This window comes from Mustelus asterias, chromosome 11, assembly GCF_964213995.1.
Source record: "Mustelus asterias chromosome 11, sMusAst1.hap1.1, whole genome shotgun sequence".
NCBI lineage: Eukaryota > Metazoa > Chordata > Chondrichthyes > Carcharhiniformes > Triakidae > Mustelus > Mustelus asterias.
Window position 1 is genome coordinate 23,238,342 of NC_135811.1, and position 25,751 is coordinate 23,264,092.

The 25,751-nt window shown below is 42.7% G+C and overlaps 1 protein-coding gene across 1 annotated transcript in view; it reads right to left on the reverse strand.

The window, feature by feature from the left end:
* atrnl1b (attractin-like 1b) overlaps positions 1-25,751 on the reverse strand; it is an 887,738-nt gene that overhangs the window by 781,573 nt on the left and 80,414 nt on the right. The window contains exons 2-3 of the mRNA XM_078223252.1: positions 994-1,077; positions 87-200 (exon numbers count right to left, since the gene is read on the reverse strand). Of these exons, the coding sequence (XP_078079378.1) occupies positions 87-200; positions 994-1,077 (198 nt within the window). The remainder of the gene's footprint in view (positions 1-86; positions 201-993; positions 1,078-25,751) is intronic.

Genomic DNA, 25,751 nt, shown 5'->3' on the forward strand with positions numbered 1-25,751 from the left:
TTAAAGTGGAAAAGGCACAAAATTTACAGCATTTCACAAGATCAAGCGAGCCTTCTTAGCTCTAAAATAAATATCTTCAAGCTTACCTGAACACAGCTATCAATGGTGCATATATTGAATCGCCATCATATACATACATATGGTCCCAGCTACATTCTGTGGCAAAGTGGTTAAATCTCAACCTTAAAACAGCATTTGGACTATAAAAGAAAAATAAATTATTCATTTTAAAAGCAAAAGTTTTACTCCTTCACAATGCCTGCTGCAAAATTAACAATTACAGTTGCTACCTCTACTAATTAATCCCCAAAACCTCCTGAATCCAGCTTTTTTTACACATCTGGAGGTATTAAAGTTTAATAGTTTACTTTTGCACATATACCCACTAATCTATGACATCTGTGTTGTGTTGATTGACAATCTTCTCTCAGAAACTCTGTTTTGCTTCTGCATATTTCTCAATTTTCTCTCTCATTTTTCTTTTATTTACCATATGCCTCTTCCTAAACCAAGTTCAATTCTAATTCAAATATCTGGACTCTCGTTAGGTTATGGCATCCATTTCCTAGTTGAGAGAAAATTGTATTCTTTAATCCCTTTCAATTTTTGCAAACTTAAGAAGGATCCAACAAAAAGCTGTGAAGAGAATGAAAAGTCAGTGCATTTGACTATATTCATTGTACAATTTCAAATCCAATTAATTTATTACCTTCAGCATAAATTCCTTTGCTTACAAGGCCATCACTGAAGTTTACTCTTACTCAATGACAGAATTTTTTTTATATGTACAGGAGCAAAACTATTTGAAAGAGAGACCAAAAACAACTATTATGTTAAATTATCCACAAGTTGCTATTGAAAAGTTTGCAACAATATTTTCACTAAGCTAATTAAACCCATTACATCAAAATCAAGATTAGTGCATCCTCAAACTTTAATGATTTAAAATCATTGGATTTTAAAAAATCAATTCCGGAAAGGAGGCATACTTACTATCCTTCAATTAACCAGGTGCATTTAGTTTTATATTTATAATTTATTGGTCCATCTGTTAAATATCCTGATGGTTCAGTTAATCTGAAAAACAGAAATGCAACACAATTAATGTAAAACAATATCTACAAAATGTCAAATAAAATATCACCCATCTGAATGGTCGGGCTTGCACGGGAATGCTGAAATAAACTACATTCATTCATTTGTGGTTCATTGTCAGCTATCAGTAAAACTTTGCTACTAACACATCCGCAATAATACTCTTGAAATACTGCAAAAATGCACACACAGTTTTTATCTCATGGAATTAACAGTGATCGCTACTTTCAAATGTAAAAGTATTTGGAAATCTGAGGTGGCAGAATTTATTTTCATGTCATTTAAATAGAGAAGCGAGCAGGAGCAGTAAATTATTTGAGTGCAAACTGGAATTTACCAAGTGCAATATAATGAACACTTGTTTACATCAACTATCTTCAAAAAGCTATGTGCCTAAATTTTTGGAGGAATTATTTTTACTCAAAGAAAGAATCATCAGTGGTCAGAAATGAAACAGCTAAAGTTTAGATCGCCACTATTAACATCAAATATTCACATGTCAAAAATGGAATGGGCCGGACAAAACTGGCCCGACTCCAAACAATGTCCCTTAACCCTCTCATGTACCCTACTGCACCATCAGGGCATTTCTGGCAATTATGATAGTGTGGTGCCTTTTTCTGTACAATTCCATGATATGGGCCCACTCCCATTCAGCACTTTTTTCACTGAGAACTGAATACCAAATCTGTACGCATTTTCAAATGAATATATACCTGCCACATGAGTAATATTCTCCAACCACAAGTTTCATCCCACAGTCAGATGGTTTGCTTACCATCTCTTCTGACCTATCACAGTCCAATCTTATAACCAAAACATTACCACCCTCTTAAATGCCATACGAGTGAGGAAGCAGAGTGATCTGGGAATAGAGTACTTAGTGACAGGATGGCAATATGGTGCAAGAAGAAAGAAAAGGTGCTGCTCTTTGTTCTTCTGCTTTACCTCCAGTAACTCAAGTGTTCTTCTGCCTTCAAGCTAGGAGATGCAAATGACTTTAGCAAAGTGATCAAATAAATAAATAGAGCGAGACACATGGCAGGGCAGATAGCCACGACTGAAACATATGTAAGTTTGCATCTTCTGCCCCTGACAACCATATCTGCGGCAGGTATTTGCAGCTTCATTAAATTCACTTCCTAAACTGCAGTCTGAACTGCACTGTTATATTTATACTTCAGGGAGGCAGTCATACCCCTTAAGGTTGAGTAGAACTTTAGAGAAGGTCAATGGTCAGGAATTGGGAGGGTGTGACTCAGTCAGGAAAGAATGGCGACACGGTAGCACAGTGGTTAGCACTGCTGCTTCACAGCTCCAGGGACCTGGGTTCGATTCCCGACTTGGGTCACTGTCTGTGTGGAGTTTGCACATTCTCCTCGTGTCTGCGTGGGTTTCCATTGGGTGCTCCGGTTTCCTCCCACAGTCCAAAGATGTGCGGATTAGGTTGATTGGCCATGCTAAAATTGCCCCTTAGTGTCCTGGGATGCGTAGATTAGAGGGATTAGCGGGTAAAATATATGGGGGTAGGGCCTGGGTGGGATTGTGGTCGGTGCAGACTCGATGGGCCAAATGGCCTCTTTCTGTACTGTAGGGCTTCTATGAAAAGAAAAAGCACGTAGTGATGGAGGAGACCAGCCTTCCACTCTGACCAATAAGTAAGAGGTAGTAGCTGCTTATGTGAATGATAACAAGGAATGCAGGGCGGATGAGCAAACTGACTATTGCAGCATGGTGTTGAATGTCATTCAAATGGGGAAGGTGGACGTGGTGGCAAGGAATGTCGTTGCGATAGGGGACAGAATAGTCAGGGTGGAAGATAGAAACTGCCCATCAAGGCAGGTGGTGAAATTTGAATTCAATAAATCTAATGACGACCATTAAACCATTGTCAATTGTTGTAAAAACCCATCTAGTTCACTAATGTCCTTTGGGAAAGGTAATCTGCCATCTTTAGCTGGTTTGCCGATATGTGACTCAGCGAAGTGGTTGACTGAAATGACCCAGCAAGTCACTCAATAGTCACTGACCTCTCTCAACAGATGCTGCCAGGCCTGCAGAATATTTCCAGCATTTTGTATTTTTGTTTCAGATTTTTTGCATCTGCAATGTTTTGCTTCTGTGCCATGTTTTCACATCCTAATTTTCTGTTCTTTCACACCATCATTTTACCATTTAGCTATTTTTCACTTTACTTCTTCCTTATTTTTACTCAAAGTAAGAATCATCAGTGGTCAGAAATGAAACAGCTAAAGTTTAGATAGCCACTATTAACATCAAATATTCACATGTCAAAAATGGAATGGGCCGGATACAACCTCTCTACCCTCCTTCCTTGCCCCCACCAAGATGCATCAAAATACATACTTCACACAACTCTGCACTTCTGACATTTTACAGTCCACTCCACGAACCTCTCCACCTTCCTAGAACCTTACGCACACATCCTGAGCGCTGCCAGAGCTTATGAAAAGCAAATTTTCCACCTTATTCTGCACAGGATTAGTAGCCAAACTAATAAACATATTCATGCAAAAGGGTTAAAAAAATGCAGCCAAGCAGCGAAAGCATGCACGCAGTTTAACTGGAAGACAGTACACCAGGCCCTAGGCTGTTAATTCACAGGCAAGGCAAACAACGAACACTTGTTACTACGAATAGGGAGGGAGGTTCCATGGAATCTAAGTTTATGGATCGACCCATGGCTCAGCCGAGGAGAAGTTATTAAATCAGGCATCTGGACATGGAAGAGTTGACTGAAATCCACAAAGCTAGACACGAGCTGGGATGTCTGGGATAACTTGTAACAATGGTCAGCCAATATAATCAAACCACGTGCTGATCGATATTATAATTAAGCAGGTGTACAACGATTGTGATTGGTTTTAACTTTTGTATTTCATGCATGTAAGCCTAATCAATAGTTGCGAGTGGACATAACCTTCTTTTCCTCTGACAACCAACTCGCTATTAAATATCTGACTTATACCCTGTTGTTTCCTCTAGACTCTTGCCAAGTAACATGGAAATATACATCTGCATTATTCCTTTAGCATTACAAACTTGTAACACAACCAACTCAGATTCTCTTTATCGTACATTATACTTTTAAAATTTATAGTTTCAGTGCAGGCTGAAGAGAAAGAATTGAGCCCAAACTCTAATTTACATGGCACCGTTACCATATCCCAAAATGCCAGTTGGTAAGAATAGAACTGGAACCAATCTTTACACACTTTTAGCAGCATTCCGTTACTGAATTATGCATTACAAGCATGGATCACCTAATGACCAGTTTCAGTCTATATCTATACAAGTTCAAGTGAATCTTCAGCAAATGCCCACAATTTGCATACAATTAAAATACAACTAACAACCGATTACTCTTTGTTAAGACACAATCAGGTTGTCATCAAGCTGTATTCCCAACTAGACTGCTGACGGTTTTGAAAATGCATAGAATATCATTTGGAAATAGAATTTTAATTTTGCTCGAAAGAGATACACATTGCCAAAGTTTTTTCTGAAAATGGAAAGCTTCCGCAGCATGTCTCTCTTCAGCAAAGAATATAGTAACTTTAGTTATCATTTTGGTTTAACTTCCTAAACAAAAGAGGGACAATATGTGTTTAATGTTTTGAAGTTCACGAACATTTTCAACAGAGATCCTGCACACGACGTTTTCTCCCATCCTGAAATCCCTTTCTACCCACCCACCCAACCCTGTTCGCACCCTCCATTCCCCACCCACCTCTGCCACCAACTTCTATTCTTACTTTTAAAGTCCCCAGTGTCTATTCCCACCTCCATGGACTCTTCAGATGCTCCTCTTCCCAAAGATGTCCAGGTTAGGTCGATTGGCCATGCTAAAAAATTGCCCCTTAGTGTCCTGAGATGTGTAGGTTAGAGGGATTAGCGGGTAAATGTGTAGGGATATGGGGGTAGGGCCTGGGTGGGATTGTGGTCAGTGCAGACTTGATGGGCCAAATGGTCTGTTTCTGCACTGTAGGGTTTCTATGATTTTTCCCCTTGTTCCCTCACTTACCCTCAGTCCTGAAGTCCCTCTTCACCCTACTACTGTTCCTACCTTCCATTCTTACTTTTAAAAACATCAATGTCCATTGTTACCTCTAGAGACTTCTTCAGTTGCTTCTCTTCCCTTCATTCCCACTCTCAGCTCACACTGAAGTCCTGGAATTCATTCAGAAGCTATTTGCACCAACCAACTGCTGCCACTAGATGGAGTCCAATCAATCTGAAACTAGGCGAGTTTGGTTTACACTGCTGTATATTGTATTTTTCATGATGTGGAGATGCCGACCGGTTGGACTAGGGTAGGCACAGTAAGAAGACTCAACACCAGGTTAAAGTCCAACAGGTTTATTTGGTTGCACGAGCTTTCGAAGCGCTGCCCCTTCATCAGGTGAGTGGAGAGTTGGGTTCACAAACAGGGCATATACAGACAGACTCAATTACAAGATTACGGTTGGAATGAGAGTCTTAACAGGTAATCAAGTCTTTACAGTTACAGATAACGCGAGTGAAATGAGGGCTAAGCACTGGTTAAAGAGGTGTGAATTGTCTCCAGCCAGGATAGTTCGTAAGATTTTGCAAGCCCAGGCCAAATGGTTACAGGTAGTATGACATGAACCCAAGATCCCGGTTGAGGTTGCGTGCGGAACTTGGCTATCAGTTTCTGCTTGGTGATTCTCCGTTGTCCTGTGTCTTGAAGGACGCTTACCCGAATATCAGAGGCTGAATGCCCTTGACTGCTGAAGTGTTCCCCGAAGGAAAAACTCCTGTCTGGTGATTGTTGCGCGGTGTCCATTCATCTGTTGTCGTAGTGTCTGCATGGTCTCCCCAATGTACCATGCCTCGGGACATCCTTTCCTGCAGCGTATCAGGTAGACAACGTTGGCCGGGTCGTAAGAGTATGTACCGTGTACCTGGTGGATGGTGTTCTCATGTGAGATCATGGCATCCGTGTTGATGATCCGGCACATCTTGCAGAGGTTGCTGTGGTGTCGTGGTCACTGTTTTCCTGAAGGCTGGGTAGTTTGCTGCGAATACTGGTCTGTTTGAGGTTGCACGGTTGTTTGAAGGCAAGTAGTGGAGGTGTGGGGATGGCCTTGGCAAGATGTTAGTCTTCATCGATGACATGTTGAAGGCTCCGAAGATGATGTCGTAGCTTCTCCGCTCTGGAAAAGTATTGGACGACGAAGGATTGGACGACGAAGGATACTCTGTCCGCCGTGTCCCGTGTTTATCTTCTGAGGAGGTCGGTGCGGTTTTTCATTGTGGCGCGTCGGAACAGTCGATCCATGAGTCAAGTGCCATATTCTGTTCTTATGAGGGCATCTTTCAGCGTCTGTAGCGTTCCTCCTCATCTGAGCAGATCCTGTGTGTAAGGAAGGCTTGTCCATAGGGGATGGCTTCTTTAACATGTTTAGGGTGGAAGTTGGAGAAGTGGAGCATCGTGAAGTTATCCGTGGGCTTGCGGTACAGTGAAATGCTGAGGTGACCATCCTAGATGGAGATGCGTGTGTCCAAGAATGCAACTGATTCTGGAGAGTAGTCCATGGTGAGTCTGAGAATGGTGGGATGGTACTTGTTGATCTCATCATGTAGTTGTCATTATCAAGAAGGGAAAATTTCATACAGCTCAGTCGTTACTTCAACTGTGCACAGAATATCAAAGATAGCTGCCAAATCCACACATTTTTCATTAAGATGGTGGTAGACAGGGGTGGGGGAGCCAACATTTCATCCCTTTTAAAAGGAGGTTGCTGTCTAAATGAAATACAGGACTGTATATCTTTTTAGATCTGCACCACAAGTTTTGACAAACTAAATTCTCTAAGAAGTGCAAAACTTAGATCAAGTATCTTCCAAAGTTTTGCCCTCAGACATTCCCGGAGGGGCAAAAAAATCCAATTCTTAAACGTGTACTACTGCTCCCCTAACCTTCTATGTTAAAATTTAACATTAGTCAATGGTCCGGTTGTTAAGGAAGGATTAAAGGCAGTCTTGAAATGGCTGCAAAAGTAGTCAGTTTAAGATAGGGCTTATATGGATGCATTTTGATCTCTTCATTTATTTAGACATGCAATAGGTGGCCAATTATTGGAGCAGCTGCCCCCTCTGATCATGGCAGCATGAAGGCCAATCCATTTAGTAGGCAGGGCTTTAACAACATAGAATCGCCAACCCACTCCTGGGGCTCAGACCTGGCCTACACACAAGATTAATTTGGGGTGGAGCTACATTGACAGCAAACCACATTATTCTTACAGAGTACAAAGAAACTCTCTTGTTCATACATGATTACCAAGTACAACCCAACATAATTACTTTCAATATTTATCTCCTTGGAACGTTCTCAGTAAAACCTGGCACGACAGGGGAAGAACAACAGTGCATACTCCTTCCCAAAAGCAGTTAAGTTTATATCAAGATCCAATATGCTGGGCTTCAGCAATGGCTCAGCTCGTTGCTGGTGGGTTCAATTTTCCCTCTATAGACTTTACAAAAATCTACATTTTCAGCTGAGACATTAAACCAAGGTCTCTTCGCCTCTCACGTGAACTTACAATATTCCCAATATTTGAAGGCAAACGTGGAAGTTATTCCCATATTGTGGTCAATATTTATCAAGATTATCTGGTCATCATCACATTGCTATCTGTGGGAATTTGCACTGTGCAAGATGAGCGCTGCTTTTAGTATGTCAATAACAGTGACAACATCTCAATTACTTCAAAGACTTCCACTTTGCGACATCCTGCAGTCATGGCAGATACAATATAAATGCAAATCCTTGTTTCTAATTTGCCAAGATTAATGCGACTCCTGCCTACTTCAGGATGCCCAATAGAAGGTTCTGAAAAAAATGAAGTATGACTGCACCACAGTTGCATTTAAACTTGAAACTGACAAAATGCAAATCACTAGTAATATGCCAATATTTATGAAAAACGAGAATCATTACATACAAAAATATTGAACTTAGAAATAAGGTTCACTTCATCTGGCTCATCTTTGGCTAGTTATAAGTACACCACAAAACTAAGGAAAATAAAATCTGATGGCTGCCTTAATTCCCATGCCGACTGTAATGATACAATGTGGGTGTAAGATTTAAGGCGACATCTTATTTTCATTTCATTTGCCCACTGAGGAAAGAATCTCATCATAATAAGGATTCCACTGCAATAAAACATTTTTAAAAGCCAATTAATATTGGCAAGATCACCAACACGCAGGAGGAAATGAAGATCTTATCTTCTATGGCTTTTTTCTGAGCAATGATAGATAATCCCACCTCTTTCTGGGAAAGTTACAATCCCAGTTGGTGTTACTACTGGACAGGAAGATTCCAGAATGGAACACTGGCTCAAAATACCAAACTTTTACCATTTTCTAGAAAACATGGAGAAAGAGAGTCATAGGACTGCGAATTAGTTATAACAAGTAAAACCATTCATTAAACATGAAAAATTTGATTACAATACATTACTCTTTTACTCAAAGGAGCGATCAAGCTTCACAAATACATTGTTTTCAAAAATAACACCCCCCACTCAGAAGCAAATTGCTCACGTCACTCAACTGATCTTCTGTTGATTTCTCTCACAATCACCCCTCCGCCTCACCAAGATGATTGTCACACAAGGTTTTCCAAACTACACTCCCAAAAAGAGACTCTTCAAAACCTTCTTTCGAACAATGTTTCCATCAGCTGTTTGCATGAAAAATCCACTCCAGGTTTCCCAACTATAGTTTGAAACAAAGCTTCCACTCCACTTTTAACAAGGGATCCATGATGTGGAGATGCCGGCGTTGGACTGGGGTGGGCACAGCAAGAAGTCTCAACGCCAGGTTAAAGTCCAACAGGTTTATTTGGAATCACGAGCTTTCAGAGTGCTGCTCCTTCATCAGGTGATTTCAAATAAACCTGTTGGACTTTAACCTGGTGTTGGGAGACTTAACAAGGGATCCAGCACCAGATTTTCCACCTCTCAGGTTTCCTTCACCTCTAATTGCAACATGAATTCTACACAAACTCAGACCCCAACAGGGCACTATTGCTTCAAAATTTGAAAACAAGGAAACTAAACCTCACAATTGCTTCAAATATGTGGCTTGTCTGCAGCCAATCTCATCAGCTCTTAGATAAAAGCAAATTACTGCAGGTCTGAAACAAAAACAAAAACAGAAAATACTGGAAAATCTCAGCAGGTCTGACAGGTGGAGAGAGAATAGAGCTAATGTTTCACATCTGGATGACCCTTTGTCATCCACACCTTCCCAGGTCTAACTAACTTCCATGAACAGTATCCTGCTCTAAAGACAATTCCTCTTTGTTCCTTTTTACATCAATATTCCTGGAGCTTCTTTTCCATTCCCTGGTTTCTCGAACCGCGATGGGAATGCAGGTGGAGATTGTGTCCCATGCGGAGTGCTGTGAAGGCACCGCAATAAGGAGGTGTTGGAGGCACAGGCACTCTGTTTGGGAGGGCACATGCCGGGGGGGGGACACGCTGCATTTGCGGGTTTGGTCTGTGTGGGTGTTTTTGTGTCTTTGCTACATCTTTTTTTCCCTATGAGTGAGATTTGGCCTCTTTCAAGCCCATCCTCTCTTTCTCGTGGTTGGTTCCCCGAGGCCGGTGGGGAGGGTGGGGCCCTGGGGTGTGGCATCTGCCGATGTCAGTGGTTGGGGAGAGGCTCCCCAGTGAGGAGGGATACCAGGTTGTTAGGAATGTGGGGTGCTGGCTCGGAGGCCCTTACGCTCCGACCTCGGAGCGATCAAGCTCGCTAGCTGGAATGTCAGGGGATTAAATCATCCGGTTAAGCATGGTAAGATATTTCAACATCTTCGACAACTGGGTACCCAAATTGCATTCCTCCAAGGGACCCACCTCAAGCCAGTGGACTATTTTAGGCTCCGTAGAGGATTTTGGAGGGGGGGGGGGGCGGGGGTGGAGAGGGGGGAAGCAACTTTTCACACCAAGGCACGGGAGCGGCAATCCTCATCCACCAATCCTTACCTTTGGTAGTAGCTCATGTCATTTCTGACTCAAATGGCCGATACATCATTGTCACGGGTAAGTTAAATTACATGGGACGACCCTGGTGTTAGCCAATGTGCACGTCCCAAACTGGGACTGTGAAAACTTTTTCCGGTCGTTTTTCGGGCTACTTCCAGATTTGAACTCACATTGGTTGACACTGGGCGTAGATTTCAACTGTTGATGAATCCTGCCCTGGACCGCTCCTCCCCCAGGACCGCTGTATCTTCCAAGTCAGCAGAAATTATTAAATCATTTCTCACGGAATACACCGTGTCGGACCCATGGACGTTTCTTAGCCCCACTAGCAGCGAATATTCTTTTTTTTTTCCACCTATCCACCGAACGTATTCATGTATACATTACTTTTTGGTAGATAATAAGCTGCACCCGGCTGTGCGCTCATGCTCCCACGAAACCATTGTAATCTCGGACCATGCTCCCTTGACAATGGACTTGGTAGTGGAGAGGTGGGCCCCCCGTACACCTTGGCAATTTAATACGTCTGCTCTCTGATGATGATTTTGTTAGATTTCTGTTAACCCAGGTCGATGATTTCTTTGAGTTTAATGATGCTCCGGGAGTCTCTGCAGCTACCTTATGGGAGACATTGAAGGCTTATTTAAGGAGCCAGATCATATCTTATTCAGCACACGAGGCAAAGCAGAGAGGCAGGAGGTTATCGGAATTGCTGGGACGTATCACCCAAGTTGATGCCGCGGATGCTATGGGCCCATCCCCAGAGGTATATAAGGAATGTTTACTACTACAGGCGGAGTTTGAGACCTTGTCTTCACGTCAAGCAGAAGAGATGCTGTTCAAATCTAAGTATATACACTATGAGCATGGGGACAAGGCAAGCATGCTACTAGCTCATCAGGTGTGCCAATTCTCCACCAAAAGTCTAATAGCATAAATGCAGACTCCGAATGGAACTCTACTGATCCAGTGAATAAATGAACTGTTTAGGAACTTCTACTCAACCCTCTATAGCTCAAAGACTACCGCCAATGAGACTGACTTTCAGGAGTTCTTTGGGGCACTGAATCTCTGTGGTGTCAGGGGAGAGGCTGCGGCACTGGAGAAACCAATCGACATTGAAGCAATTATTAAGGCATCCACAACTATGCAGAGTGGGAAATGTCCGGGACCAGCTGGGTACCCCATCGAATTCTACAAAAAATGTATGGATAGGTTGGCTCCCCTGCTACTGCACATGATCAATGAATCATAGAGAACCGCTCACTCCCAAAGACTTTGAGGCAAGCGACAATTTTGATTATTCTCAAAAAGAATAAGGACCTGCAAAACCTCTGACTCTAATCTGCAGCTCTTACAGACCGACCTCATTCCTGAATGTGGATCTCAAACTGATCTCCAAGCTTCTGGCCATTCGCTTGGAGGACATTCGACCTCTTTCATCTTGCCTGACCAGACTGGGTTCATTAAAAATAGACATGTACTCGAACATTTGGCAGCTGTTTAATATTATGTATGCACCTATCACCTCCAAGCTACCAAAGATGTTAATCTTGCTGGATGCTGAAAAAGCATTTAATCGGGTGGAATGGGATCATTTATTTTATGCTCTCGGGAGGTTCGGCCCAAAGCTCATCTCCTGGATCAAAATACTGTACTCCACCCCCTAGCCTCGGTCTGGACAAATGATGTGCATTCAGCTTTTTTCCCTTTGTCCCGGGAAGGCAAGGATGGCTCCTCGCCCCCGTTATTTGCCATTGCTATTGAACCTCTTGCTGCGGCTTTTCGCAACAGCAAACAAGTGGGGGGATTGGTCGGGAGGGAATCGAGCGGAGAGTATCGCTGTATGGGGAAGACCTACTATTGCATGTCGGCGACCTGTTCAACTCGATTGCCGAAGTCTTACCCATAAGAGGGGGGTTTGGTCGTATTTCGGGGTACAAACGTATCTTGAATAAGAGTGAGCTCTTTCTTTTGAATGCAGCAACTCATAGCCGTCCACTCCACGCCTGCCTTTCAATGTCATTAGGCAATTTACTTAATTGGGAATGTAAGTGACGAGCAAATTTAGTGGACTCTTTGGAGCTAAGTTTGCTCCACTCATGGGGAAAACAGAACCTCAAACGCTGGCCCATCCTCCCATTATCGTTAGCAGGCCGTATCAATGCGGTGAAGATGGGTGGGTGCCAGGGGTACCAGGGGCTTGTCCCCTGGCCATGGGGAGCCCTGTGCCTAGTCCGTTTGTATCTGTGTTCGTTTGCCAAGTAAAATAAGAAACTTTTCAGTAAACATAAAAAAACCTTGCCCCTCGCACCTTAAACCTATGCCCCCTAGTAACTGAATATACCTGTAACCTATTGTTCTAGGTTGCCCAAAAGGGGAAACATTTGGTCTACTTTTACTCTATCAATCCCTTTTAGTATTTTATATAGCTCAATCCAATCCCCTCTCATCCTTCTCTACTCCAGCAAGGACAAGCCCAAACCATTTAATCTCTGCTCATACATGAACCCTTTCATCCCTTGAATCAATCTGGTGAACCTCCTCTGAACTGCCTCCAATGCCACCAAATCCTTCCTCAAATAAGATGACCAAAACTGGTCATAATACTCCAGATGTGGTCTCACCAACACCCTATACAATTGCAACAACACTTCTCTACTTTTACATTCCAGTCCTTTTGCAATAAATGCTAACATTTTTATTACATGCTGTACCTGCATACTGACTTTCTGCGATGATATAAAAGGGTACTACATGTAAGGTGATACAAGAGCAGAGGGATCCAAGTGTTTATGTGCAGAAGTCATTGAAAGTGGTAAGACAGATTGAAAGAGCTGTTAATAAAGTATACAGCATCTTAGGCCTTATTAGTAGGAACATGGAGTACAAGAGTAAGGAGATTATATGTTAAACCTGTATAAGACAAGTTAGACCTCTGCTGGAGTATTACGCATAGTTCTGGGTGCTGCATTTTAGGAAGGAAGCGAATGCATTGGAGTGCGCAGAATAAATTTACATAATTCCAGGGGTGAGGACCTTAGATTATTAAATACATTGAGAATTGGAGACTGCAGAGGGTAGATTTGATAGAGGATTTTAAAATCATGAGGGGTCTGGACAGAGTAGATAGGGAGAAACTGTTCTCATTGTTGAAGGGATTGAGATCGAGAACGAGAACAAAGAACAAACAAAGAACAAAGAACAGTACAGCACAGGAAACAGGCCCTTCGGCCCTCCAAGCCTGTGCCGCTCCTTGGTCCAACTAGACCAATCGTTTGTATCCCTCCATTCCCAGGCTGCTCATGTGACTATCCAGGTAAGTCTTAAACTATGTCAGCGTGCCTGCCTCCACCACCCTACTTGGCAGCGCATTCCAGGCCCCCACCACCCTCTGTGTAAAAAACGTCCCTCTGATGTCTGAGTTATACTTCGCCCCTCTCAGCTTGAGCCCGTGACCCCTCGTGATCGTCACCTCCGACCTGGGAAAAAGCTTCCCACTGTTCACCCTATCTATACCCTTCATAATCTTGTACACCTCTATTAGATCTCCCCTCATTCTCCGTCTTTCCAAGGAGAACAACCCCAGTCTACCCAATCTCTCCTCATAGCTAAGACCCTCCATACCAGGCAACATCCTGGTAAACCTTCTCTGCACTCTCTCCAATGCCTCCACGTCCTTCTGGTAGTGCGGCGACCAGAACTGGACGCAGTACTCCAAATGCGGCCTAACCAGCGTTCTATACAGCTGCATCATCAGACTCCAGCTTTTATACTCTATACCCCGTCCTATAAAGGCAAGCATACCATATGCCTTCTTCACCACCTTCTCCACCTGTGTTGCCACCTTCAAGGATTTGTGGACTTGCACACCTAGGTCCCTCTGTGTTTCTATACTCCTGATGACTCTGCCATTTATTGTATAACTCCTCCCTACATTATTTCTTCCAAAATGCATCACTTCGCATTTATCCGGATTAAATTCCATCTGCCACCTCTCCGCCCAATTTTCCAGCCTATCTATATCCTGCTGTATTGCCCGACAATGCTCTTCGCTATCCGCAATTCCAGCCATCTTTGTGTCATCCGCAAACTTGCTGATTACACCAGTTACACCTTCTTCCAAATCATTTATATATATCACAAATAGCAGAGGTCCCAGTACAGAAGGCACAGTAATTGTCAAAAGAACCAAAAGGAACGCGAGAAAAAATTTGTACAGACAGAGGTTAGGGTCTGGATGGAATGTCCGAGTGCAGTGGAGGCAGGTGCAGTGGAGGCATTCAAGAGGAAATGGGGTTATTATTTTAAAATAACCAATCCGCATGATTACAGGAAGAAGGCAGGAGAACGGCACACGGTGAAACGTTCATTCTCAGTTGATGCAGACACAATGGTTTGAAAGGCCTCTTTCTGCACTGTAACAATTCTGTGAATGCAAAGGATAATCCACGTTCACCTAAAGGTGCAGCCAGTCAAGGAACCCTTAAAATCCTGTAAAATATAGGAGCACTCAAGGTGGAAATTAAAGTAAAATGGGTAGTGTCCTGTTGAGGCAGAATAAGTATGAATGAAATATACCAGTGTTAAAATTCCAGTGGCAGGTTGGTAATAAATGACAAAACCAAGTCCTTACTTATTCCATATACAGCTTTATTCCAACTCATATAAAACTCCATCTTTTGATAATCACCTGTTTTGCCTTTATGTGCACCCAATGGGATGCTTAACCTATTAACCTCTATTTACTAACTTAATCACTACTGACTGTTAATGATTTCCTATCTGAACAGATTCCCCTTTCTTAAAATGAAAATAAATGAAATAAAAAATGTTTTTTTTCCATTCTACATAATGCAATCAAAAAAATTACATCACGCAATCAAATAGTTACATTTTTAACAATCAACCTTTCCTGTTCTCCCTTAAAGTATAAAAATGTAAAAAAAATTATAGCTCCTCTTATCAACAGGAGATGAACAATTTCTTGGAGCTCACACCTCTTCTTGTGTAACAATCAGACAATTGATGGCTAGAATCAACCCATTTAAGCTTGGAAATGTTCTTGTTCTCGAACGTGTGTTTTAAACTCTCAGTATCAATCCATAATCTTTTTCAGAAATGCACTTTGTACAATGCACATCCCAAAGTGATTTACACACCATTTAATAGATACTGTTTCTGAATCCTCTTTTTCATCTAGAATTTCTTCCATTATCTTCGTTATGCAAAATGCCATGTCTATCCCCTCAACAAGGATTAGAGTTTCTGCTGCTAAAGTACTCCTTACTACTCCACCTTTTTAGCTTTCCACACCAAAGGGAGACATTTACCTCTAGCCTCATAAGAAATATAAATCCTCCTGCACTTGAAAATCCATCAAAAAAGTCCATCACAAAACTGTCAGTAAAAACAATTTCATATTCACAGCATCAGGCAAAGATGGGAATTTCTTGACACAATGCTCCATTTTTAATTTTCTCAGTATTCTGTTGCCCAAATAACATCCGCAACCTTAGGATTATTCATTATACTCAATTGTTCTACTACTATTGTATGCATTGATAAACAGCTAAATGCCAAGTTTGAAATTCTCCAGCTCAATGGCAACCTCATCAGCCCGGTATAGGGTAATGAGAACACCACTGAAGCACAGGTTGGGACACTTGGTTTGCACTTTGCCACTGTTGCACAGGGCTAGATCATGTGTCCCAAATGGAAGACGTTGTTGCAGCAGAGTCAGACCCCAGTGCGAAACAAGTCTACCAAATCACCGCGCAGAAAGTGGGAGCCTTGGATTTCCGATGTGGAATCATCAACCAGGTGCTGATTCTGGGCGATGCTGTTCATGTTGTGTCACAGATCCTTCCACAGGTCCGCAACAGAACTGTCTGGCTCAGGCAGATTGGCCCAGATTGGCTGCCTTGCAACAAGGTGTTTGCTGGGAGGGGGAAGTCTTCTATCAGTAGCAGGTCCAGATTTTTATGATCTAATTCTAAAACATAAAAACTAGTATCTAGCCCCCTCTGTGTGCCCATCCAATTCAGTTGTCAATTAGACTTCTCAGTTCCTCCATTCCAATTTTGGAAGCCGTTGTATCTTCCTAGGAGGCTCTACCACAATTAACTGTGATGGGATTAATATTCGCTGAATCAGATTTGCTGGTGCAGAGTGACATTCAGTCAACTCCGCCCATTTCCAATCTAATGTATTTAAAGGCCCCAGAAACCTGACTTCCAAGTTCTTCAAATTCCTTTTCAAATTCACTACTCCCTTCCCACAAAAAGTCATTACATACATCATGAAAATGCCTGAAAGTTTCCCCCCGCCAAGAAAACAATGCAGGATCTGCTACCAACTGGAGACAATTTTAGTAAGACGGATCTCACTGATAAGTACCAGACTCTGGAAGCTTTGCTTCCAGAGTGTCTCTCTTGCATTTGATACCTCCTTTGGAGAACAGAGAAAAAGTCCCTTCAAAGCTGGTCTCCATGCAAAGCAGCAGTTAAATGCAAATGATTTGCATTCCAAAGAATTTGTAGCTAACAGGCAAAGATGATCAAAAAAATTACCTTTCCCTCCAAGGTGAATCTACTCTCATCTTGGTCAACCAATTTTTCTTCAAAACCTTGTGCTACTCACCTGGCTTTGGTTTTATAAGTCCCCTTAGGGAGTACCTTTTCCAAGCACATCCATCTATATGACAGGGCTGGCTGTCCTGCAAATTCTCCTTAGCTGTTTAATGCTTGATGTTTGGCATCTTTTATCAATTTGTCTTCTCATTTGATCATAGCCACTAAGACTTCTTGATCACATGGGCTTCTGCTCTTGGAAACATTCCTGGTCTATCCCTTGACTTTACTATCTACATGCCAGGGGTTACTATTCAAGAAAGGGAACAGGGACAGCCCGGGAAATTACCGACCGGTGAGTCTAACCTCAGTGGTTGGTAAGTTGATGGAGAGGATCCTGAGAGACAGGATTTATGATCATCTAGAGAAGTTTAGTATGATCAAAAAGTAGTCAGCACGGCTTTGTCAAGGGCAGGTCGTGCCTTACGAGCCTGGTTGAGTTCTTTGAAAATGTGACCAAACACATTGACGAAGGAAGAGCGGTGGATGTGGTCTATATGGACTTCAGCAAGGCGTTCGATAAGGTCCCCCATGCAAGACTTCTTGAGAAAGTGAGAGGGCATGGGATCCAAGGGGCTGTTGCCTTGTGGATCCAGAACTGGCTTGCCTGCAGAAGGCAGAGAGTGGCTGTGGAGGGGTCTTTCTCTGCATGGAGGTCAGTGACCAGTGAAGTGCCCCAGGGATCTGTTCTGGGACCCTTGCTTTTTGTCATTTTCATAAATGACCTGGATGAGGAAGTGGAGGGATGGGTTGGTAAGTTTGCTGACGACACCAAGGTAGGTGGTGTTGTGGATAGTTTGGAGGGATGTCAGAAGTTGCAGCGAGACATAGATAGAATGCAAGACTGGGCGGAGAAGTGGCAGATGGACTTCAACCCGGATAAGTGTGTAGTGATCCATTTTGGCAGATCCAATGGGATGAAGCAGCAGTATAATATGAAGGGTACCATTCTTAGCAGTGTAGAGGATCAGAAGGACCTTGGGGTCCGGGTCCATAGAACTCTTAAATCGGCCTCGCAGGTGGAGGATGCGGTCAAGAAGGCGTACGGCGTACTAGCCTTCATTAATCGAGGGATTGAGTTTAGGAGTCAGGAGATAATGCTGCAGCTTTATAGGACCCTGGTTAGACCCCACTTGGAGTACTGCGCGCAGTTCTGGTCACCTCATTACAGGAAAGATGTTGAAGCCATTGAAAGGGTGCAGAGGAGATTTACAAGGATGTTGCCTGGATTGGGGGGCATGCCTTATGAGGATAGGTTGAGGGAGCTTGGTCTCTTCTCCCTGGAGAGACGAAGGATGAGAGGTGACCTGATAGAGGTTTACAAGATGTTGAGAGGTCTGGATAGGGTAGACTCTCAGAGGCTATTTCCAAGGGCTGAAATGGTTGCTACGAGAGGACACAGGTTTAAGGTGCTGGGGGGTAGGTACAGAGGAGATGTCAGGGGTAAGTTTTTCACTCAGAGGGTGGTGGGTGAGTGGAATCGGCTGACGTCGGTGGTGGTGGAGGCAAACTCGTTGGGGTCTTTTAAGAGACTTCTGGATGAGTACATGGGATTTAATGGGATTGAGGGCTATAGATAGGCCTAGAGGTAGGGATATGATCGGCGCAACTTGTGGGCCGAAGGGCCTGTTTGTGCTGTGGCTTTCTATGTTCTATGTTACCATTGACCAGAAACTGTACTAGTGTAACCATATGAATACTGTTGCTACAGGAGGTCAGAGGTTAAGAATCCTGTACTGAGTATTTCACCTCCCGACTCCCCAAGCCTGTCCAAGTCGAGGCACAAGTCAGGGTGTGATGCAATATTGTCCACTTGCCTGGATGAGTGCAGCTTCAACAACACTCAGGAGGTGACACCATACAGCACACTTAATTGGCACTCCATCCAGCCAAATTCATTCCCTGCACCACAGACACACGGTAGCAGCAGTGCATATCATCTACATGCACAGCAGGAATGCATCAAGGCTCTTTAGACAGCACCTTCCAAACCTATAACCACTCCATCTAGAAGGATAGGGGCAGCAGACACATGGGAACACCACCACCTACATGTGCCCCTTCAACCCACACACCATCCTGGCTAGGAATAATAATGCTGTTCCTTCAATGTTACAGGGACAAAATCCTGGGAGTTGCTCCCTAACAGCACTGTGGTGTACCGACACCACATGAATTGCAGCAGTTTAAGATGGCAGCTCACCATCACCTTCTAAAGGGCAATTAGGAATGGGCAATAAATGCTGGACTAATCAGTGACACCCACATCCCAAGAATTAATTTAAAAATTCCTCGTTAAACTGCATGATCTGACCCTCCTATTAACAGATTTTCTTTTAACAGTTCAGAATCTCTGCCTGTGGGGCAGGTTTACTCCCAGACCTCCTGTCTGAACTTGCACTATGTTTCCTAGTTTCTTTTTTTTTACTTTCATGCTTCCAATCCATGGCCTAACCTTTGTCCCTCATCTCATACTTATACTTTTTGTTTTTTCCCCCAGTGGTCTTCCCTGCCCTACCTGCCAACTGCCCTCTATGAATGTACCAATAGCATGGTTCCCAAGCTGTAACATGACTGCTTTACTACCTTCACAGAATCATAGAATCTCTACAATGCAGAAGAGGCCATTCAGCCCATCGTGTCTGCACTGACTCAGTATCTTACCCAGGCCCTCTCTCCCACCCTATTTCCATAACCCCATACATGTCCCATGGCTAATCAATCTAACCTATACATTTTGGGACACTAAGGGGCAATTTACAGTAGTCAGTTCACCTAACCTGCACATCTTCGGACTGTGGGAGGAAACCGAAACACCCAGAGGAAACCCACACAGACACGGAGAATGTACAAACTCCACACAGTCACCCAAGGCCAGGATTGAACTTGTGGGTCCCTGGAGCTGTGAGGCAGCTAACCATTGTGCCACAATATCAATCTAACAATATCAAACCTAATAACAATCTTTGTCAATCAATAACTTTTCCCCAGCCTTTCCACCAACCAAGTATTTCGCTTTTATAATACACCATGTCTCTCTGGAGTTAAAAGTGAAGCTAATTGTACTAAGTTGAGGGATAGTCACTCATAAGTGAAGACATTTTTGGATTCCTACCAAAACCAACTTATATGGACTATAGCCCACAACCACCTGCAGTGAATTCTTGGACAGCCCATGCTAAGGCAGATGTTAATTTGCAGCTTGGTCGATCTGCCAAAATTTTACGAAGCATCTGATCTATCATTGTGTGATTGCTTTCAGACACCCCATTGCTGAAAGGGTTTTCTGCTGTCATATTTGTAACTACTATATTCATATTTTTGCACCTATCCCTAAATACATGAACAAATTCACCCCACCTTCATTAACAAAGAGGAATTGTACCAGCGGCTCCAGTCTGGTCCCCATCCACTTTTCTGTTACTTTATCCACAATAATTTTCTATTCTTTATGTATTATCAACCAGCTAAACTGGTGGTCAAATCTACAAAACGTATAATGAATTTTTTTTTTGTTATCTCACACCTTTAAATCGATTGTGATGACCTCATTGAAGTCCCTCACTAAGGGTATTCACACAGACTCAATGGCATCCTTCTGTACTTCTTACATAAATCACATCTATTCCTCCATCAGTCTAATCTACTCTCCAGCCCTTACTCCTGCATCCTATAGCAAAGTTTTTAACCTTTAGGAAGGGGGGTGGGCAAACCCAACTTCAACACCATTACCTTTTTGTCCTCTAAATTCCTGTGCCCTGATGCTAATAACATTTCAATTTCCTTCATAGAAATGTTTCATTGAAGGAACACATTAGCGTCAAGATTGCATAAATTGTAAATCCACAGGCTTTGCCAACTACAATGGTCTTGCAGATTTCCATATCCAGCTTCATTTGCACTTTTAAAAAAATTAATGTCCTGCTTGATCGTAATGATAAAATGACTATCTTACGGGGAATCACTACCCTTCTTAAAGATTTCAGTGTTACCATCCTCAGATGTGAAACTGGTAGAACACTCAAAATTCGTTCACCATGTTTCGATCCTTGTTACTTAAGGATTCTGGAAGTACTTTGATGTCTATTCCACACGCTGTAGATGGGCATCGGCTATCTAACACCACGCAATTGAAGGACTCTGAAATCAACACCTTCATCACTTGGCTGAAACTTCTTGCAACTAATCTCTCTTTGGTCAATACCCCCATCTTCTTATTTGTGTTTAATCCCACACATCTTGTTATACAGTCCAGAACAGCTCATTGGGTAATGGTATTTCAAATTGCATCTGAAACACTGATTGATCACAACCTGCACAATTCTGGGGCTCATTCTTTTGTTCCAAGCCCCAATTCCTTTTGCCTGTAATAGCCAAAAGGTTATTTTGTCCCCAGTTTTTCTAGTTATGATTCTCCTTTCATACTAACACTCAGTGTCCCGCATCTCAATGGCTTCGTCACGGTGCTAACATTGTATCCGCAATTTTTCCGCCCTATTGCCAAGTGGCCCATTTGCGCCTGAATGCTGCTGGAAAGGAATGTTTCACAAGGAATTTTTTAAGAGCCATCTGTTCCAACAGCATGCATCTAACTGCAAATTTAATCCTGTCAGAACTAGAAGTTTGTCTACATTCGATAATTTAGCACAGGCTAATAACTTAAATGCCAGCACTAATTGGTAGAATTTCAATCTTGCATATAGTCTACTGAATTCCATAATGCAATCTTCAATGCAACTATCCTCCGACTTTCTAAACCTGTCAAAATCTGACCACCTCAACTGGCCTCAAGCACTGAAGTCATCCTTTTGATATATTTTAATTCAAAAAAAGTTAAACTCCGAAAATACTTTGCATCATATTTGCTTCCGTCTGGTGGCAAAAGTGCCAAGGCCATTCTTTGTTTTTCCTTCCACAAGGACATAACCCACATGGTTACTTCAGTCTTCCACTGCTCATTGGATACTCAAAAATCATTGGTAGTAATTACACCCTGATACTCTGCCATTTTCCAAAGTGACTCCAAACCACTCTTTTCTTGAAGTTCACTTTAAATTCAGTATTTTGTCTGAAGAAAACTTTTAATTACAGGCAGCAACCATGCTCTGCTACCAATGTTCAAACTTTAGTGCCTAGTTGATAAGCAAGGGAAAAAAATCAAGAACTTTAGGTTATTAACTGTTTCCCCTTTATAGGCATCCAGTGATGTATTTAACCTAATAAGCTCTAATTACTTATTTAATCACTTGTTGGCTATTAATCATTTCCTATCCCAACAACTAAGTTATGAGTGCCTGTTTTAACTCTTTCACCATAAAGTTTCTTTCCTTTGAAATAAGAAATTGTGTGGCTTTGTTTCAATCGATAACTGGGAGTTTGAACTTAGTTTTACAAAGTTAGTGATATCTCCCCAAATCATAACACTGTCAGTTAATGCTTTTTGGTGACACAGCATATTTGTGCTCTGGCACAAAACACACTGGAAAAACAGGCTGATGTCAATCTGCCTGGCAAATGATATTCTGGGAGTTTTACAGAAGGTGGAGTGCTAAAAAAAGACAACGTAAATAACTTAAACCGAAGAATGGCAATTAGTAATAAGGTATATACAAAAATCTTTGGCAAAATTACTTCCACAGCCTCACACAAAAATACTCAATGAAAAATAACTGAACGTTCTGATAATCTTAAATCACGCATTCTCTCTTGCAATTTCAGTTATGCAAACTAAACAAAGCTAAACCTAGGTAGAGCAATTACACATACTCCATGAGGGTCCATCAGAGAGGTGCAAGCTGAAAGGGCACCACTTTGGAAAACTTTTGCAGTAACTTCGTTGTAATGTTAATGTAAGCCAACTTGTGACATAAATAAATATGCTTTAAACTTAAACTCTACCACAGCTGGTAAGGCAATTGAACCCACAGCATAGGCACCGTTTTAGCCATCTCGCCAACTGGTCTCCACAGGTCAAGAGAAAGTAGCATCTGAAATAGTATAAGAAAGACAATATTCAAAAGACACTGTTCTAATCAGTGAAACAGAATAAATCAGACACAGAGGCAGGGAGGGTAGGAATTTTAATCCCTAAGAACAGGTGTTTGGTTTCACAGAATCCCTACTCAGTACAGGAGGCCATTCGGCCCATCAAGTCTGCACCAACCACAATCTCACCCAGGCCCCACACATCCATCCTGCTAATTCCCCTGACACTAGGGTCAATTTAGCAGGACCAATCAGCCTAACCCGTACATCTTTAGGCTGTGGGAGGAAACCAGAGCACCCAGAGGAAACACATGCAGACATGGAGAAAGTGCAAACTCCACACAGGCAGTGACCCGAAGCCAGAATTGAAGCTGGGTCTCTGGTGCTGTGAGGCAGCAGTATTTACAACTGTGTCATCATGGGAGGTCAGAAATATAGGCAGCAAAAGGGCCAATCAATCTACTTGTTGGAGACAGGCTGGTTATTTACATATTTTAATGAGGCCGAATGCTTTCATTTTAAGTGATTCTATTTTTGGCCACAAGAAACTGTTTGCTTAGCCTTAAATAACTTTGGCAGGTGAACAGAGGCAATAAAGTCTAAATCTATAAAAGGTAACTCCACTACCAGCACTGCTCATGAGCCAGCAGTGAGAAGAGTTTTCTCCAGGCCCAAAACTACCCACTAAAGAACTCTTCCCCACCCATTGCCTGCTCCCGTCACTCTCATCCCCACCAATCAGATCATCCCTCCACCCCATCCCTACTCTCTTCACCATTTGCAGCTACGTAAATTTATCCCCAAAGTCATCCTGAAGATCATTCACCAGCATATCTTGCCATATCTTCCTTCATAGAAGGCACATTGTTTTTGAGCCAAGGAAATTTGCAACAAAGAACACCATCAATCTGTGCTGGTTCTTTTGCTAGAGCAATCCAAAATCTCATTTTCTTCTCATGTTTATTATTTTCTTAAAGGATGCAATGGCCTCATTCTCAATTACACCCCGTGGCTAAGTGTTCAATGTTCTTCACAGTTCTCCTGAACCACTTTGTGGATTATTAATGACTCTTTAAAAGTGACTTTCCTGTAAGAAAATCTTTCCCCATTGACATATACACTCCACTGCAAAGCAATTAAATGTTAGGTATGGGAGTATCAAAGCTTAATACCAAAGATATTAATCTTAAACTAAATTCTTTATTCTTTTAAGAATTTAAAAAATGCATTGAGCAGAGTAGAGCATATAGCCATTGTGCACCTGATCTATGAAACAGAAACATAGTCATTTGATTTCTGGAGGAAAACTGTTGCATTATTGCCAAGACAAAACATGTGGTCATCTCTGGTACGTTGCCGGTGCCACGTGATAGCGAGTTGAGGAACAGGGAGAGAGTGCAGTTAAAGATGTGGTTGCGGGGATGGTGTAGGAGGGAGGGTTTCAGATACGTGGATAATTGGAACACATTCTGGGGAAGGTGGGACCTGTACAAACAGGACGGGGTGCACCTGAACCAGAGGGGCACCAATATCCTAGGAGGGAAATTTGTTACGGCTCTTCAGGGGGGTTTAAACTAATTTGTCAGGGGAGTGGGAAAAGGAGTTGTAGTCCAGAAGTCAGTGAGGGTGGTGAGGTATTGGGGAAGGTATCAGGGTCAAGGGTGGGTACCGGTAGACAGGAAGGTGGGTTGAAGTGTGTCTACTTCAATGCAAGGAGCATCCGGAACAAGGTGGATGAACTTGGGGCGTGGATTGGTACTTGGGACTACGATGTTGTGGCCATTACGGAGACGTGGGTAGAACAAGGACAGGAATGGTTGTTGGACGTTCCGGGGTATAGATGTTTCACTAAGTGTAGGGAAGCTGGTAAAAGAGGTGGAGGAGTGGCATTGTTAATCAAGGATAGTTTAACGACTGCAGAAAGGCACTTCGAGGGGGATCTGCACACTGAGGTAATATGGGCTGAGGTTAGAAATAGGAAAGGAGCGGTCACGTTGTTAGGAGTTTACTATAGGCCCCCAAATAGTAATAGAGATGTGGAGGAAGAAATTGCTAAGCAGATTATGGATATGTGTGGGGGTCACAGGGTAGTTGTCATGGGGGACTTTAACTTTCCAAATATTGATTGGAACCTTTGTAGGTCCAATAGTTCGGATGGGGCAGTTTTTGTGCAGTGTGTGCAGGAGGGTTTCCTGACACAATATGTGGATAGGCCGACAAGAGGTGAGGCCACATTGGATTTGGTACTGGGAAATGAACCGGGCCAAGTGTTAGATTTGGTTGTGGGAGAGCACTTTGGAGATAGTGACCACAATTCGGTGTCTTTTGTTATTGCAATGGAGAGGGATAGGGCCGTATGGCAGGGCAAGGTTTACAATTGGGGGAGAGGTAATGATGATGCGATTAGGCAAGAATTAGGGGGCATAAGTTGGGAACAGAAACTGTCAGGGAAAGGAACTAATGAAAAGTGGAACTTTTTCAAGGAACAAATACTGGGTGTCCTTGATAGGCATGTCCCTGTCAGGCAGGGAAGAAATGGCCGAGTGAGGGAACCATGGTTCACAAAAGAGGTGGAATTTCTTGTGAAAAGGAAGAGGGAAGCTTATGTAGGGATGAGGAAACAAGGTTCAGATGGCTCGATTGAGGGTTACAAGTTCGCAAGGAATGAGCTGAAAAAGGGGCTTAGGAGAGCTAGGAGGGGACACGAGAAGTCCTTGGCGGGTCGGATCAAGGAAAACCCCAAGGCATTTTACTCTTATGTGAGGAATAAAAGAATGACCAGGGTGAGGTTAGGGCCGGTCAAGGACAGTAGTGGGAACTTGTGTATGGAGTCAGTAGAGATAGGCGAGGTGATGAATGAATACTTTTCTTCAGTGTTCACCAAGGAGAGGGGCCATGTTTTTGAGGAAGAGAAGGTGTTACAGGCTAATAGGCTGGAGGAAATAGATGTTCGGAGGGAGGATGTCCTGGCAGTTTTGAATAAACTGAAGGT